The following is a 19,106-nucleotide window of genomic DNA, read 5'->3' on the forward strand; positions in this document are numbered from 1 at the left end:
AGGGATGGGAGGAGACAGCCCGAGGGCTGAGAGATGGGAGGAGACAGCAAGGACTAACAAAATTGGGAGAATTCAATGTTTATGCCCGCAGTATGCAGACTCCCCAAGCGGAATATGAGGTGCTGTAATTTCTCATCCAAGAATGGAAATAGATTTAACTCTTCTGCTCATCATGCTCCTGTGGGTGAAGTGAAGTAAATTGCAGACTCAGATGTTTCATGTTTTAATCCCTCGCCTGACACAAATCTACCTGATTTGGCGGTCGTGAGGGTGGGGTGAGAGGAGAGGATTAAAAGCACTATGTCAATTATTTTTAGTGACATCAAGATGGCACAGTGGGATAGTTGCTGGCTTACAGCGCCAGAGACCCAGGTTCGACCCTGGGTTGCTGTCTGTGTGGAGTTTGTACGTTCTCCCTGTCACCACATGGGGTGATCGCTGGTCGGCGTGGGTTTGGTGGGCCGAAGGACTTGTTTCCGCGCTGTATCTCTAAAGTCTGAATGTAAAGTATAGATCAAAAATCAACCACTCTCTGCAGGTCACTATTTGAAGTTATGTTTCGGTTAATGGACCAGATCCATTGAGAGAGACTGGGATGTCAGTGCATTCCATACCTCTGCAGGAAGGCACTACAGCATAGTTAGCCTTTTACCCCTGCATTTACCACTTGCACTAGAGGGCTCCCAGTAAAACCAGTTTCTCCACTTTTATGAGAGAAGTGTGTATTTGCTGTCAATGCAGCAATAAAATGGAGATGAAATGAAGTGGGCGGTCAGCTGGAGGACAATTACTGTGTAAAGTATGGGATGCTGACGTGGGTGAATGTAAAAGCTCTGGCACCAAATAATGCTGCTGCGTTCTACCCAGAGACAGATGGAATCCAACAAACTCCCTTTGGGATCTGGACATACAGCTGTTGTTCATGGGGCTGATCACTATTGACATGGTTCATTCTCGACATTTGCAGATGCTGGGACTATTTTTCCACAAAATGAAATTCAGTAGGTAAATGATTCATTTGCTAACTTGCAAGAGGTTGGCCTGGTCGATGTTCTAATTTATTTCTTCCCTACCCATTAACTGTGAGCGTATTATATTTCCTGCCGATGATACTATCCCCCCTGCAGCCGCAAGTCTAAGGGCAGATTAGATTATAGCATTGCAGCCCAAATCCCGTTAGCATGAGCCTGAGTTTCGAGTCACCTGTTATTTTAATTCTCTGAAGATAGACACAAAATGCTGGAGTAACTCAGCGTGACAGGCAGCATCTCTGGAGAAAAGGAATAAATGGGTGACATTGGGGGTCGAGACCCTTCTTCAGACTCTGAAACGTCACCCATTCCTTCTCGCCAGAGATGCCGTCTGTCCCACTGAGTTACTCCAGTATTTTGTGTCTATCGTCAGTTTAAACCAGCACCTGCAGTTCCTTCCTACACATTTTAATTCTCTGACCTGCTTCTATCGAACTGAGGGTTGGGGGTTGTGGCAAGTTAGGGCATGGGCCGTTCAACATTCATCTAAAAACATTATGATGGAGGTTAGGGGAACATGCTGACGATTTGCTCCATTACGACGAGGCAAGTCGAGCCTACTGCACACCACAACAATGGGTGCACCTACAATGAAAATCTGCCTTGCAGTAACATCGCAGCTGCATAGACACAGACAACGCTACAAAACCATCAACTACTCACACGTTACATCTAAATTCTGCAAGCAAGTAACAAGAAACAAAAAACTGTGCAAAATATTACTTCAAGGACTTGCACATGTACCCTGGCAAAGCGGGCACATTTGCATTTCTGCACATTTTCTACTCCTCTCCATCTTAATTTAGCTTCTCAGATAGTTCGAATGAGGACTCAAAAAGCAGCGTGCAGCTTTTGTTAAGCAACATTGCATCTTCCAGCAGGAGGGGGGCTGTGGGGGAGGGGGGGGTGGGGGGGTTGTGGGGGAGGGGGGGGGGTGTGTGGGGGAGGGGGGGTGTGGGGGAGGTGGTGGAAGGGGGGAGGGGGGGGTGTGGGGGGGGGGGGTGGGGGTGGGGGGGGGGGGAGGGGGGGAGGTGGTGGAAGGGGGGGAGGGGGGTGTGGGGGAGGGGGTGTGTGTGGGGGGGGGGGGGTAAAAGGGGGGAGGTGGTGGAAGGGGGGGGGGGGGATAGATAGAAATCCATAAAAGCAATAAATACTTTTTAAAAAACCAATAAATTACTATTAAAAGTTCAAAGCATCCCCATACGAATGCATTTCGTTGTCTCTGTACTGTACACTGACAATGACAATTAAAATTGAATCTGAATCTGATCTGAATACGGTCTGTATTGTTGGGGAGGGGTGCTTTGGGGGAGGGGGAACCTTCAAAACCTTCATATCTTTTGTACTATTTCACCGATTGGAACAAAACTTATTTGACTTACAGCAGAGGAGAATGGTGAGTAAGGTGACAAAAAATTGTAGCACGATGGGGGATCATTTTTGCACAAATTTAATTACAACACTAACAGGAAGTGGTCAAGATGAGAGTTTTAGTAATATATAGATGGCACGTTTTCCAGATCCTAATACTGAAGGTGTTCCCTCCGTAATAAAATTGGCAGTCCAGGCGCTGAGAGTTTGTATCACCAGCTAGAGTTTGTAAATAGAGGATACAGCACAATGATAAGAGGTGGAAGGAACTGCAGATGCTGGCGTAAACTGAAGATAGGCACAAAAAGCTGGAGTAACTCAGCGGAACAGGCAGCATCTCTGGAGAGAAGGAATGGGTGACTTCGGGTCGAGACCCTTCTTCAGATGAGAGGTCGTCTCTCAAAACTGTGGTGAGGCGCAGCTTCTTCACATGGAGAGTTATAAATATTATGAATTCTCCATCTCAGCTATGCTGGCTGTCTGATTATTTACTGTATTCTTGAGATTGAAAGATTTTTAAACATCAAGTAAATATGGGGATCTTATGTTGAGCATCTCTATGTAGATAAAGCAAAAAACATTGAAAAATACTGTGTAGGTAGGAACTGCAGATGCTGATTTACACACAAAGATAGACACAAAATGCTGGAGTAACTAAACGGGCCAGGCAGCATCTCTGGAGAGAAGGAATGGGTGACGTTTCAGGTTGAGACCCTTCTTCAGACTACAGCACAAATACAGCACAGGAACAGGTCTTTCTGCCCACAGTATCTAATGCCAAAGTAAACTAATGCCATCTTCCTGCACATGATCCATCCCTCCTTACTTGCATATCCGTGTGCTTATCTAAAAGCCTCGTAAACACCACAATCTTATCTGGCTCCACCACCACTTCTGGCATTGAGTTGCAGGTACTCACTGCTCTCTGTGTAAAAAAACTTGTCTGCACATCTCCTTTAAATTTTGCCATTCTCACCTTAAAGCTCTGTATTTTAGTCTTTGACATTTCCATCCTGGGAAATCACTCTGACTATCTGCTCTATGTACCCGAGGTACAGGCTTAAGGTGTCATATGATTGATTGATTCATCTATTCTTATGTTACTAAGGGTCAGATGCAGATCTATGCACTTAATTACCACTTTACCACAGTTACAGAGAAAGTGGACAAATATAGTCTGCTGTTAATGCACAGACATTCAATTTCCACGTCTAGAAGATTCAGAAAATGACATGAGTTTTTGTGGCCTTTTAATATGCATTAATTTGTTCACAATAGATATAAATGACTAAAAGGTTAATTACACAGAAGTGGCTTTAGAGAGGGAGGGAGTTTATAGGAAATTAGTATTAAAGTAGGCAAATTGTGGAGAAACGCTGGTAAATTGGTCAAAATAACAGACATGGTTTTAGCTGTTGCAGGAGAAGGGTTTAGACTGAAGAAGGGCCTCAACCCAAAACAACGTCCATTCCTTCTCTCCAGAGATACTGTCTGACCCGCTGAGTTACTACAGCATTTTGTATCTATCTTTGGTTTTAACTTTAGTGGCCAAAATGTCTGGCATGGGTTTAACTGCCTTTCTCCCATGGTCACAAGAGCAGAATATTTCCAGGGCTCTCCCCCAGTCAGCCTCAGTTTGTTCCCTCACCAGTGCCTGTAACTGTTTAGTAAAGGCACCAACACTGTTTATCCCACCGCCACTCCCTGGGAGCAGTAAATTCTGATTTAACACATCAGTGTTGTGTGGGAAGAATGAAGGTGAGAGAATGGTGAAAGAGATTGGGTGGATAAGGGGAATTAGCTAAACAAAGAGCACTGTGTGCTTCCAGCCCCACAACTCTAATTAACAAGTCAAGGAGCCACCAGTTTTAAGGCAGTCAGTAAAGAAACACCATCTACATGAATGGTTGAGGCTGTGTTGCTGGAAATATTTAAGACGTTCCATATGAATATTGGAATTGCTTCGGCACAGAATGCTCTAGACCAAGCACTGGGCAATGGGGTTAGTGCGTAAAGTTAGAATGTAGAAATAAAGAACTGCAGATGTTGTTTACAAACAAATACAAAAGGTGCCAGCAGCATCCTTGAAGAACATGATATGATATGCCATTTATTGTCACTATACATGTACAGTGAAACTGAAAGCTGCTGGTACTCAGTGCATACATACAATTTTACACAAAAAACAAGAAACAGAAAAACAAAACAGAAGGGAGATGGGGGGGGGGGGGGGGGGGGGGGATGGGTGCACAAATTCTACGGCGCTACATACATATATACAGATGGAAGTCCGTGTTGGGCGGTGTAGTCAGTGCATGTGTGGATTTGAATTTATGGTAGATATAATTCTCGGGAAGCAGCTATTCCTGAGTCTGTTTGTCCTGGATTTGATGCACCTATAGCGCCTTCCAGAGGGCAGCAGGTCGAACAGTCCAAACGCAGGATGGGAGCTGTCTTTGGTGATCTTCTTTGCCCTGCTAAGGCAGCGGGAGGTGTAGATGTCCATCAGGGAGGGGAGAGGGCAACCAATGATCCTCTGCGCTGTCCTGGTTACCCTCTGAAGCCTCTCCCTGTCTGCCCTGGTGCAGCTGCCATACCATGCTGTAATGCAGTATGTCAGCAGGCTCTCGATGGACGAGCGGTAGAAGGTCAGCAGCAGGTTAGAGAGATGTGAAATGTTGGGTCACCAGCCAAAACCTCACCCATCCATGTCCTCCACAGATGCTGCCTGACCCACTGAGCATCTCCAGCACTTGTTTTAATATGAAAGGATGACCACAGGTTGTGCTTGAGTTGGATTGAATGGTCATAAAGAATAGGAGTAGAAATAGGCCATTCAGCCCATCAAGTCTACTCTACCATTCAATCATGGCTGATCTATCTCTCCCTCCTAACCCCATTCTCCTGCCTTCTCCCCATAACCTCTGACACCCTATACTAATCAAGAATCTCTCTCTCCCTGCCTTTAAATGGTCTGGCTCAATGCTCAATGATTACATGATGCTATGAACTTGAAGACTGAAGGCATTCAAGGATTCTAGCCCTGTAGAATGATGACAGCCAGAAACGTTTTCTGATTGAAAGACACAGCATGAAGCCAGACCCTTCTGCCCACCAACTCCATGTCAACCATCGATCACCCGTTCACACTCCCATCTTCTCATCCCCTCTCTCCACAGTAGTGGATTTTTTTTTTTAAACAAGAGGGCAATTAACCAACAATTCCGCATGTCTCTGGGAAGTAAAGGACATAATGCCAGCTGCAAGCAATGAATGCAATAAAGCCAGACTGGGAGTTAAACAGAGCTGGAGTAAGTACCAATCTCCCTGCATTGAAGTTGCAGGAGATAATCACCCCCTTGGACAGGCAGGCTGGCAGCTTGCAAGCATTGGCTTCAGTCCACAACTATTAACACAAATCTGGAGATATTCCCATCTCTGATCCATTTTTAGCAAATTTTACTGGAATGCAGTTTCCAAAAATATCTCGATATTCTTTGAAAGAATGAAAGGAATTTGGTTCCTGTACAGATTAACCTTGTAAAGGAAATATTGAAATTGACAGAAGTACCAACCAGTGTTGTTATTCCTGTTAAAAGTAGCATTGCACTGAGACGGTCTGACCCAACATTATAGCTGAACTCCAATGTAACAATAGATCTGAAGTGTTGTAGAGCCCAGTAATGTTCATGTGAAGGAAGGAACTGCAGATGCTGGTTTATACCGAACATAGACACAAAATGTTGGAGTAACTCAGCGGGTCAGGCAGCATCTCTGGAGAAAAGGAATAGCCAACGAGTTGGGTTGGGACCCTTCTTCAGACACGAATCATCACCTATTCCTTTTCTCCAAAGATGCTGCCTCACCCGCCGAGTTACTCCAGCATTTTGCGTCTATAGTAATATTCATCTTCAGCATAGTAAACATGACAACAAAAATACATTATGCTTACACACCGGAGTAAATATTACATCAGTTTTTAATTATTTGACTATCTCAGATTAATGAGTGAAATTTTGCAGCAACATGGTTGTACCTCAACATCATTTGACTTAATTTACTGATCACATGCAATTTAGAGCAAATGTGGCTGAGGTTAATTAAAAGTGCACATGTTCAACAACAGTTAAACAAGTTAGGTCTCGGGAGGGTCAGCATGTACAATGAATACATCATTTTCCATTCCAGCCTGCTAAAATAACATGAACTAGCCTTGCTACTATTTGAGTTCATCTTCCCCATTCCATTTGAAATGACCTTCCATAAAATCAGCAACTGGACGTGTATTATACCAAGAAACCCTGTCAAAATTGAACTCAATATCGCCAAAGAAGCTGGACATAGACACTGGAACTAGTCACGCCAACTCCCTTCCATTGATTCCATCTGCACTTCACGCTGTCTTGGCAAGGCCACCAGCATAATCAAGGACCAGTCCCACCTCGGTCACTCCCTCTTCTCCCCTCTGATTTTATGGGAGGGTGGTGAATCTATGGAATTCTTTGTCACAGAGGGGTGTGGAGGGCATCAATAGATATTTTTAAGGCAGAGACAGAGATATTCTTGATTAGTACGGGTGACATCAGTTATGGGGAGAAGGCAGGAGAATGGGGTTAGGAGGGAGGAATAGATTAGCCATGACTGAATGGCGGAGTAGACTTGATGGGCCGAATTCTGCTCCTATCACATGACTTTATGATTTCAGGCAAGAGGTACAGATGTGTGAAAATGCACACCTCCAGATTCAGGGACAGGTTCTTCCCAGCTGTATCCAGAAACTAAACCATCTTCTCACTAACCAGAGAGCAGTCTTGGCCAACCACCTACCTCATTGGAGACCCTCGGGCTATCGCTAATCAGACTTTACTGACTTTATGTTGTGCTAAACACTATTCTGTTATCCTTTATCTGCGTATGGTAGACGACTTGATTGTAATCGTGCATAGTTTTTCCGCGTACTGGATAGCAGGCAACAAAAAAGCTTCGGTACACAAGCGAATCAACTTGTTTCATGGATGTTGTGTTTTTATGACTGTTGGCAGATCAATTTCCCTCCTGGGATAAATAAAGTTCTGTCGTATCGTATCATGAACTAAACTATTGCAGAGAGTTCTGCGGGAAATGCTATTGGCCCAGACTTTCAACAATTTTAATTTTATCAAAATATTTAATCCCATATCCGACAGCCCATAATCTCAAAATGTGGTGTTTCCAATTATGAAACACTTTTTGTTGGGTTGCAACAGGACTTGGTTGATTTCCATGTTTAAACCAGGTTAGGAAATGAGCCCATATGTAGCAGTGTTCCCAAACATTCACTGCTTTTGTAGCAACATTGCTGACATGATAATCCCAGCAACATAAACATGTTTAGAAGCAAGGATGTAATACCGAGGCCTTATAGGACACTAGTTAGGCAGCATTTGGAATGGAATGAATGAATGAATAAATGTATTGGCCAGGTAGACAAAAATGCTGGAGAAACTCAGCGGGTGAGGCAGCATCTATGGAGCGAAGGAAATAGGCGACGTTTTGGGTCGAGACCCTTCTTCAGACTGATGATAGGGTGGGGGGAGGGGAGAAGAGGCGGAGCCAGTGGGCTGAGCGAGCGGGGAAAGGGAGGAAAAAGCTGGGACCACCTGATATTGGAGAAGTCAATGTTCATACTGCTGGGGTGTAAACTGCCCAAGCAAATTATGAGGTGCTGCTCCTCCAATTTACAGGAGCCTCACTCTGGCCAGGGAGGAGGCCCAGGACAGAAAAGTCAGATTCGGAATGGGAGGGGGAGTTGAAGTGCTGAGCCACCGGGAGATCAGGTTGGTTATTGTGAACCGAGCGGAGGTGTTGGGGGAAGCGATCGCCAAGCCTACGCTCGGTCTCACCAATGTAGAGCATCTGACATCTAGAGCAGTGGATGCAATAGATGAGGTTGGAGGAGGTGCAGGTGAACCTCTGCCTCACCACATACAAGGAATTTGCCTTGGTGCTCCACTCGCAAGTAACAACACGACATACAGTAAACAATTAAGAATGACATATAAAACATTATGTGTCGGCACAGTCCTGCAGCTGCAGCTCGCCTGCAGTCCGTTTGTCTCTTATTTTTTTGTATTCTTTTGTCCCGCTGTTATAGTTTATTTCGGTTTATTTTAGTTGTGTATGTGTGGGAGGGTAGGAGGAACATGTTCTTTGACACTTCCTTCGGGGGGGGGTGGGGGATGCGACCTTTCTTGCCGTATCCCCGGCTCCGTGTCCATCTGCGCTGAGGCCTGTCGCGGAGCTGGCGGCCTCCAACTGCGACCGACCTCGAGGCTGCAGAGGCAGAGTCAGCCAGGACTTACCAACGCGAGGCTGGCCAACTTCAGGGCTGTGGTGGCGTTGCGACCCAACTTCCGACCTGACATTGGAGCCTCGGAAGCTCGGCCGCGGGCCAATGGACGACGTCATCAGGCGCTCGAAGGTCACAGGTTGGTGACCTGTTTTTCCGGAGCTCCCGCAACAACAGCTTCGTCCACTTGACTGGAGGGCGGCAGCTTCGACCCCCCTGGGCCGCGGAGTTTGAACCGGCCCATTTGCGGAGCTCGGATTTAGCCGCGGGACTTGCTCACCATCACCCGGCGCGGTCACAGCATTGGAGGCCTGGATCACCTCAGTGCAGAGGGAGAGTAAGTAGGGAAGAGACAATGACTTTGGGACTTTAAACTGTGTTGAGTGTTTGTTTTATTTATTCAATGTTATGACTGCAGGCTAAACCATTTCATTGCACTGAAAAGTGCAATGACAATAAAATTGAATCTAATCTAATTAAATATTAATAATAAAACATAGTTTAAACATGAGAAAGAAATGAAATACCAGAGCAAAAGGAGGCTACAGACTTTTGGTTATTGAGTAGAGTTACTATTCGTGGATTCAAAGAGTTTGTGGTCAGGGTGAGAGGGGTCAGAGATGATCTTGCCCGCTCGCTTCCTGGCCCTTGCAGTGTACAGTTCGTCAATGGAGGGAAGGTCGCAGCCAATAACCTTCTCAGCTGATCGAAAGATTCGTTGCAGCCTCCGGATCTCGTGCTTGGTGGCTGAGCCAAACCAGACCATGATGGAGAAGGCGAGGACAGACTCTACGATGGCTGTATAGAATTGGACCATCATTGCCTGGGGCAGATTGTGTTTCCTCAGCTGCCGCAGGAAGTACATCCTCTGTTGTGCCATTTTGACAGTGGAGTCGATGGTGGCCCCTCATTTCAGGTCCTTGGAGATGATGTTTCCAAGGAACTTGAAAGACTCCACAGATCTGACTGTGGGGTATTATGAGCAGTTTTGGGCCCCGTGTCTGAGGAGGGATGTGCTGTTGTTGGAGAGGGCCCAGAAGAGGTTTATGGGAATGATCCCAGGGAACATTCAGTTAACCTATAATGAGCTTTTGACAGCTCTGTGGCTGTACTCGCTGGAGTTTAGGATGAGAGGGGGACCTCATGGAAATTTACTGCTTTGTGAAAGGCCTGGATATAGTGGAAGCAGTGAGGATGTCTCCACTCGTGGCAGAGTCTAGGTCCAGAGGGTATAGCCACAAAATAAAAGGATGTACCTTTAGAACGGTTAATTAGGAGAACTTTCTTTAGCCAGAGGGTGGTGAATCTGTGGAATTAATTGCCACAGACGGTGGAGGCCAAGTCATTGGGTATTTTTAAAGCAAAGATTGATAGGTGCTTAAGCCCTTTCTCAGCTTTCCCTCAGCCCTTGGGCTCCCCCTCTTCCTTTTTCCTTTCTTCTTCTCCCCCCCCCCCCACCACCACCTACATCAGTCTGAAGAAGGGTTTCGGCCCGAAAACTTGCCTATTTCCTTCGCTCCATAGATGCTGCTGCACCCGCTGAGTTTCTCCAGCACTTTTGTCTACCATTGATAGGTGCTTGATTGGTACGGGTGTCAAAGGTTGGCAGGGAGAATGCAGAAGAATGGGTTTGAAAGGGAAAGATAGATCAGCCATGATTGAGCGGTGGAGTAGACTCGATGAATGGCCTAATTCTGCTCCTATGACTTAAGAACTAAATACACTGGATAGCACTTGAATCACATTCATCAAGGCACTTTTTGTTTGGTTACATCCGGACTTGGTTAATCTCCATGTTTAGAACAGGTTAGGAAATAAGACCATATGTAGCAGTGTTCCCAAACATTCCCTACTTTTGTGGCTATATTGTTGAAATGATAATCCCAGCAACATATGAACGAGAAAAGGCTCAGTCAATTCTACTGACACTCACATCATCATCAAAATCCTCTGATTGCAAGCTAAACTGGGATCATCATTGTAGCAACATGGCTACAAAAGCAAGGAAGGCTTGGGATCTCTGCAACATACGGGCTCATTTCCTAACCTGACAATGCTTCTCCATTGTCTAGTGTTCAAATATTTAACAATTGGTCCCAGCCACAGTATTCAATGTCCATCAGCAAAGGGGCATCTTAAGGCTGTGTCCCCTGATCAACTGGCTCTCTACCCAAGACTGCGTAGCCAGTCACAGCTCCAATGCCTTCTCTAAATGAGCCATTGATACGACCAAGGTTAGTTGAATAATGACCAACCATGAGATGAGTACTGTAGGGAGGTGGGTAATCTGATGGAGGGTGCCAGACCAACAACCTTGCTCCCAACATCAGCAAGACTAACGAGCTGACTGTTGATTTCAGAAAGAGAAAGCCAAGGATGGAGAGGTGGAGAGAATCAACAGCTTCAAGTGCCAGGGTTTACAAATCTCGGAAGACGATCATATAGAGAGATAAAGAACAATGAATGAAAGATAAGCAATAAAGTAACAATGATACAGGAAACTGGCCACTGTTAGCTGTTTGTTGGGTGAAAACGAGAAGCCGGTGCGACTTGGGTGGGGGAGGGAATGCTGTGGTTACTTGAAGTTAGATGGTAGGTAGAGGAATATTGACTGGTTACATCACAGCCTGGTTCGTCAACTTAAATGCCCAAGAACGAAGGAGGCTGCAGAAAATGGCAGACATTGCCCAGTCCATCACGACTATTGACCCCTCCACCAATGAAGGGATTTACAGGAAACGTTGCATCAGAAAGGCAGCCAATATCATCTACAGCCCACGCCACTCAGGTAACACTCATCTACCATCAGGAAAAAGGGACAGAAGCCCGAGACCTTCTGATTCATGAAGAGCATCTTCCCATCAACCATTAGGCGCTTGCAACACACTGCACAACCCTAGCTACAACCCCACCTCAGCAAAACTCTATTATGGACACGCTGAGTTGTCCTGCTGAGTTACCCCAGCATTTTGCATCTATCATCGGTGTAAACCAGCACCTGCATTTCCTTCCTACACATTTACTCTACAATGGGCTTTGTTTAGGTTGCATCACGTACTTCAGTTTGCACTATTCTGGTCTGGTTACCTGGCATTACCGATAATTAGTCGTATTATTGATTATTGCATATTTAATTTTTGTTTTGTTACGTTAATGTGTCAGTAATTTTGAAGCAAGAAAAAATGTCATTGTTCTACTGCCAAGCCTTGGGACAATTAAACACTCATATCTCTGGACTCTTGATCATATCTATTCCCATCAACAGATCTCACCTGTGATTGTAAGTTAAATTATCTATGTAGTGTAGTTCTCACTCAGTGATGTGAACTTCACCACAAGAAAGGCTGAGACCATCACAATCTCTAACTACCCTTTCACTGAACAGTGCTCGGACTTAGATAGACAGATACACGTGTAGGAAGGAACTGCAGATGCTGATTTGTACCGAAGATAGACACAAAATGCTGGAGTAACTCAGCGGGACAGGCAGCGTCTCTGGATAGAAGGAATGGGTGATGTTTTGACTCATGACCTTTCTTCGGACTGAAAGTCAGGGGAGAGGAAGACACAGAGATAAGGACATAGAAACATAGAGATAGAAACATAGAGATAGAAACATAGAAAATAGGTGCAGGAGGAGGCCATTCGGCCCTTCGAGCCAGCACCGCCATTCATTATGATCATGGCTGATCGTCCCCTATCAATAACCCATGCCTGCCTTCTCCCCATATCCCTCGACTCCACTAGCCCCTAGAGCACTATCTAACTCTCTCTCAAATCCATCCAGTGACTTGGACTCCACTGCCCTCTGTGGCAGGGAATTCCATAAATTCACAACTCTCTGGGTGAAAAAGTTTTTTCTCACCTCAGTCTTAAATGATCTCCCCTTTATTCTAAGACTGTGGCCCCTGGTTCTGGACTCGCCTGCATCTAGATTGTCCAGTCCTTTTATAATTTTATATGTTTCTATAAGATACCCCCTCATCCTTCTAAACTCCAGTGAATACAAGCCTAGTCTTTTCAAACTTTCCTCATAGGACAGTCCCGCCATCTCGTGAACCTACGCTGCACTGCCTCAATCACAAGGATGTCCTTCCTCAAATTAGGAGACCAAAACTGTACACAATACACCAGAAGTGGTCTCACCAGAGTCCTATACAACTGCAGAAGAACCTCTCTACTCCTATACTGAGATCTTCTTGTTATAGAAACATAGGACCACAGAAATTAGGTGCAGGAGTAGGCCATTCGGCCCTTCGAGCCTGCACCGCCATTCAATATGATCATGGCTGATCATCCAACTCAGTATCCTGTACCTGCCTTCTCTCCATACCCCCTGATCCCTTTAGCCTCAAGGGCCACATCTAACTCCCTCTTACATATAGCCAATGAGCTGGCCTCAACTACCTTCTGTGGCAGAGAATTCCAGAGATTCACCACTCTCTGTGTGAAAAATGTTTTCCTCATCTCGGTCCTAAAAGATTTCCCCCTTATCCTTAAGCTGTGACCCCTTGTCCTGGACTTCCCCAACATCAGGAACAATCTTCCTGCATCTAGCCTGTCCAACCCCTTAAGAATTTTGTATGTTTCTATAAGATCCCCCCTCAATCTTCTCAATTCTAGCGAGTACAAGCCGAGTCTATCCAGTCTTTCTTCATAAGACAGTCCTGACATCCCAGGAATCAGTCTGGTGAACCTACACTGTACTCCCTCTATCGCAAGAATGTCCTTCCTCAGATTAGGAGACCAAAACTGTACGCAATACTCCAGGTGTGGTCGCACCAAGACCCTGTACAACTGCAGTAGAACCTCCCTGCTCCTATACTCAAATACTTTTGTCATGAATGCTAACATACCATTCGCTTTCTTCACTGCCTGCTGCACCTGCATGCTTACTTTCAATGACTGGTGTACCATGACACCCAGGTTTTGTTGCATCTCCCCCTTTCCTAATCAGCCACCATTCAGATAATAGTCTGCTTTCCTGTTTTTGCCACCAAAGTGGATAACCTCACATTTATCCACATTATACTGCATCTGCCAAACATTTGCCCACTCACCCAGCCTATCCTAGTCACCTTGCAGCCTCCTCACAGCTAACACTGCCCCCCAGCTTCGTGTCATCCACAAACTTGGAGATGTTACATTCAATTCCCTCGTCCAAATCATTAATATACATTGTAAATAGCTGGGGTCCCAGCACTGAGCCTTGCGGTACCCCACTAGTCACTGCCCGCCATTGTGAAAAGGACCCGTTTACCCCTACTCTTTGCTTCCTGTTTGCCAGCCAGTTCTCTATCCATATCAATACTGAACCCCCAATGCCTTGTGCTTTAAGTTTGCATACTAATCTCTTATGTGGGACCTTGTCGAAAGCCTTCTGAAAGTCCAGATATAACACATCCACTGGTTCTCCCCTATCCACGCTACTAGTTACATCCTGGAAAAATTCTATGAGATTAGTCAGACATGATTTATCTTTTGTAAATCCATGCTGACTTTGTCCAATGATTTCACCACTTTCCAAATGTGCTGCTATCCCATCTTTAATAACTGACTCTAGCAGTTTCCCCACTACCGATGTTAGACTAACTGGTCTGCAATTCCCCGTTTTCTCTCTCCCTCCCTTCTTAAAAAGTGGGGTTACATTAGCTATCCTCCAATCCTCAGGAACTACTCCAGAATCTAAAGAGTTTTGAAAAATTATCACTAATGCATCCACTATTTCTGGGGCTACTTCCTTAATACTCTGGGATGCAGCCTATATGGCCCTGGGGATTTATCGGCCTTTAATCCATTCAATCTACCTAACACCACTTCCCGGCTAACCTGGATTTCACTCAGTTCCTCCATCTCATTTGACCCCCGGGTCCCCTGCCATTTCCGGCAGATTATTTATGTCTTCCTTAGTGAAGACAGAACCAAAGTAGTTATACAATTGGTCTGCCATGTCCTTGTTCCCCATGATCAATTCACCTGTTTCTGACTGCAAGGGACCTACATTTGTTTTAACTAATCTTTTTCTCTTCACATATCTATAAAAACATTTGCAGTCAGTTTTTATGTTCCCTGCCAGTTTTCTTTCATAATCTATTTTCCCTTTCCTAATTAAGCCCTTTGTCCTCCTCTGCTGGACTGAATTTCTCCCAGTCCTCTGGTAAGCTGCTTTTTCTGGCTAATTTGTATGCTTCATCTTTTGTTTTGATACTATCCCTGATTTCCCTTGTTATCCACGGATGCACTACCTTCCCTGATTTATTCTTTTGCCAAACTGGGATGAACAATTGTTGTAGCTCATCTACGCAGTCTTTAAATGCCTTCCATTGCATATCCACCGTCAACCGTTTAAGAATCAATTGCCAGTCTATCTTGGCCAATTCACGTCTCACACCCTCAAAGTTACCTTTCTTTAAGTTCAGGACCCTTGTTTCTGAATTAACAATGTCACTCTCCATCCTAATGAAGAACTCAACCATATTATGGTCACTCTTGCCCAAGGGGCCATGCACAACAAGACTGCTAACTAACCCTTCCTCATTATTCAATACCCAGTCTAGAATAGCCTGCTCTCTCGTTGGTTCCTCTACATGTTGGTTTATGAAGGCCAACTTATGAAGGTCTTGTTAGGGACGCGTATGGTGTGAAAATGAGACATCAAAAGAGATGTGATCAGGGAAAATGTAAATAGATCATTGTTAACTCAGAGAAGGTGATAAAAAAGCAAACAGAGATAATATGTAATCGGGGACAATCAGACTGGTCAGAGACCTGGGAAGGGGAGGGATGGAGAGAGAAGGAAATCAAGAGTTACTTGAAGTTAGAGAAGTCAATATTCATACCGCTGGGGTGTAAACTGCCCGAGCAAAATATGATTTAGATATATGTACAGACATTTCTTATCATTGTTAAATCAACGACTAGAAATTCACTATCCAACTCATTCACGGAAACACTATCAGCACAAGAATGACAGCTGTTAAAAGGCTCAGATTTGGATTTTGGAAAACATTTATTTTCCCATGCACTACGAATGAATGTCAAAAGTATCTAATGGATCAGCAACTATGATTTGTTATGCAAATGTGGAGTAACATGTTCTGGGAAATGGAAGCAGAGTAGTGCATTTACATTTTGTGAAATGCTGGAACTAAAACACGTTGTTATAGTACTTCAATGTTCAAATATCACTTATTCTCAACTTTGGCTTTGCATTACAAGGTTGACAATATTGGTTGTATCTGTTGAAGTGTAAGTAATGAGAGACTAAAACAATTAGGAGGTTGAAAATCCATCTTATGACCAAAGAAGCTGTTTTTAAAAAAAATAAGGCAATCTTAACCATCATATGTCTAACTTAACATTTTGATACAAATCGCGGTGTCATTTCCAATAACTTTTTTCTCTGTTGCCTAAAGTGATGAGATATGTCGAATTTATTAATTATTAATTTGACTAATTAATTTGTAAATAAATATGTTACTGAGCAGTTATTTGTTCATATTGATTAATGGTGGACTATTATAAAGTGGCATGGTGGTGCAGCTGGTAGAGTTGCTGCCTCACAGTGCAAAAGACCCAGGTTCGATCCTGACCTCAGGTGCAGTCTGTGTGGTGATTGCACATGGTTCCTGTGATCCCACATGATCCGGTTTCTTCCCACATCCCAGAGTCGTGCGAGTTTGTAGGCTAATTGGCCTCTGTAATTTGCCCTGAATGTGTTGGGAGTCGCAAAGAACTGGTGTGAACGAGTGATCGCTGGTTGTTGTGGACTTGATAAGTCAAAGAAGCTGTTTCCATGCTGTAGCTCTTATTACAGTTGAGTTCATCCAACACTATGTGTGTTGCTCAAGATCCCAGCATTTACAGTTTTTGTCTCCATAGGAAACTATAAGCATTTCTACTGTTTCAACTATACCTTATTAGTTCCTATGTGATCCCAGCAGTTATCAGGCAACTGAATCAACCTACCACAACTAGAGAGCAGTCCTGTACTACCATCTACATCATTGGTGACCCTCGGACTATCTTTGATCGGACTTTACTGGCTTTACCTTGCACTAAACGTTATTCTCTATCATGTATCTATATACACACTGTAAATGGCTTGATTGCAATCATGTATTGTCTTTCCGCTGACTGGTTGGCATGCAACAAAAGCTTTTCACTGTACACTGTACACGTGACAATAAACTAGACTAAACCGAGTTGTATTCATCACAAAACATTTCAATTTGGTTAGTTTAGTTTTAGAAATGCTTACATTAAAAGATGTGTTTGTATTAAGTTACAACAAGGCATCTGAATAGTGACTTATTGTCATTTAGGTTTATTATTGTCACATGTACTGAGGTTGAATGAAAAGTATTGTTTTGTATGCCATACAATTAGATTAGATAATACTATGCATAAATATAATCAAGGCAAACTCAAGTAAGAGGGGCAGAGCAAAGGGGGAGATACAGAGTGCAGAATATAATTCTCAGCACTGTAGACAAAGTCCAATAATCCCCGTTTCATAGACACAGTCTAAAGTCCTCAATGAAGTAGAGGTGAATCGGACAGTACATAGGTTGAGGAAATAATGAATAACAGATGAAAAGTACACAAAGTGCTGGAGTAACTCAGTGAGTCAGGCTGCATCCTTGGACAACACGGATAGGTGACGTTTGGGGTCACGGCCCTTCTTTAAACCAAGTCGGGACACGATCCTAGGACCTCTCCCATCCAAAGCAAGAACCATCCCAGTGGATCAAGAAGCCAATTCACATTCAGTCTAAATGATCGGACCCCACCTAATCATGTTCTCCAGAGATGCTCCCTGACCTGCTGAGATATCCCAGTACTTGGTATACTAACTTGTGGAAGGACAGTAAATCACCCGCCTGATAACAGAGAGGAAGACGCTGTTCCTGGGACTGGTAGTGCGTGTTACAACAGCAGTTAACAGTAGTACTGCACAGAAAAGAATTAGCTCTGTATCATGCATCTCAATCAGCTTACAAGAGATTTGATTTCCAAAGTAGCGTAAGGTGTTTTGTTAAATGGGTGAGATTATACCCAACTCTACTTACAATCCTGCCAGTGGCTCGCTCCTGCGCCTTCTTCACTTTCCCACAGGCTCCACAGCCCAGTGTTTCCAGCAGCTGGTATCTGTGCTTCAGGTTATGCTTGTGATGGTGTTTCTTCACATTGGGGAAGAATTTGCTGCCTGCATCGGGTCTCTCCTCCCAGTCCGGCTCGTCCGGGCACTCGGCCCTCTCCCTGGTCACCATCCTGTGTACCTGTCGCTTCCCCCTTTCTTCAAGTTTGCCTGCTCTCCATCTGTACCCACTGGTGTCTCCGGACCAGGGAGATGAAGGGCTGGCGGAGACGAGCCTTCCTGCCTGCACCTCCTGGGAGGCTGTGTGTGCAGCCGGGTGCAGCAGTCCGCTAACAGCCAGGCTGCTCCTCATACAATCAAGTCTGATCTCAACTGGAAATATACAGGTTCTGCTTGGGTGAAATGCGCTTATCTGAAGCCCGGGTCTCTTCCGCTGTTGCTCCGGAGATAGCTGTGAAATAAAAGCTGCTTGCAGCTTCAACCTCTCCCTTTATCTCCGGGCGGCAAGGGAATCAGCACCCAGACACGTCCGCGGCTGCCAGCACTTCAATGAATCAGTCCTCAGACACTTGCTGCATTCCACTTACCCACAAGCACAAGCTGCCCGCTGCCCTCTCCCAGCAGCCAGACAAAGCCACACGCTGCCGTCTCTCTCTCTCTCTCCTCCCTCCCCCCCTCTCTCTCTTTCTCTGCCCCTTTATCTCGCCCACATCTGCCTCATGATCTCTTGTCCCCGCCTCCTCTATCTGTTTGCAGCTGAGTGTTGCTATTGCTGCTTGAATCTGCCGGTGCGGCGGTTTATCTCCCGCTACTGATGAGATGACTGGCTTTACTTCCATCAGATCTACTTCCAAGCGTGAGAGGGACAATAGTGTCAATAGACACGAGGCAATAGGTGCAGGAGTCGGCCATTCGGCTTAGGGCAATTCACTGTGATCATGGCTGATCGATCATGGCTGATCATCCACAATCAGTGTTCAAGAAGGAACTGCAGATGCTGGAAAATCGAAGGTACACAAAAATGCTGGAGAAACTCAGCGGGTTCAGCAGCATCTATGGAGCGAAGGAAATAGGTGACGTTTTGGGCCGAAACCCTTCTTCAGACTGAGTTGTAGCCTTCAGCAGAGTACCAATCTCCTGGTTCATCGAAGAGTCATGGTGTCCTTGTACATCAGTCACTTAAAGCATGCAGGTACAGTAGGCAGTGAAGAAAGCTAATGGCATGTTGGCCTTTATAACAAGAGGAGTTGAGTATAGGAGTAAAGAGGTCTGAAGA

The 19,106-nt window shown here is 44.9% G+C and overlaps 1 protein-coding gene across 1 annotated transcript in view; it reads right to left on the minus strand.

The window, feature by feature from the left end:
* The window catches only part of LOC129704906 (NUAK family SNF1-like kinase 1), a 70,648-nt gene extending 52,165 nt beyond the window's left edge, over positions 1-18,483 (minus strand). The window contains exon 1 of the mRNA XM_055648317.1: positions 17,802-18,483. Within this exon, the coding sequence (XP_055504292.1) occupies positions 17,802-18,182 (381 nt within the window). The 5' untranslated portion in view covers positions 18,183-18,483. The remainder of the gene's footprint in view (positions 1-17,801) is intronic.
* Between the last annotated feature and the right edge of the window lie 623 nt (positions 18,484-19,106).

Source organism: Leucoraja erinacea, chromosome 16 (genome assembly GCF_028641065.1).
Source record: "Leucoraja erinacea ecotype New England chromosome 16, Leri_hhj_1, whole genome shotgun sequence".
Lineage (NCBI taxonomy): Eukaryota > Metazoa > Chordata > Chondrichthyes > Rajiformes > Rajidae > Leucoraja > Leucoraja erinaceus.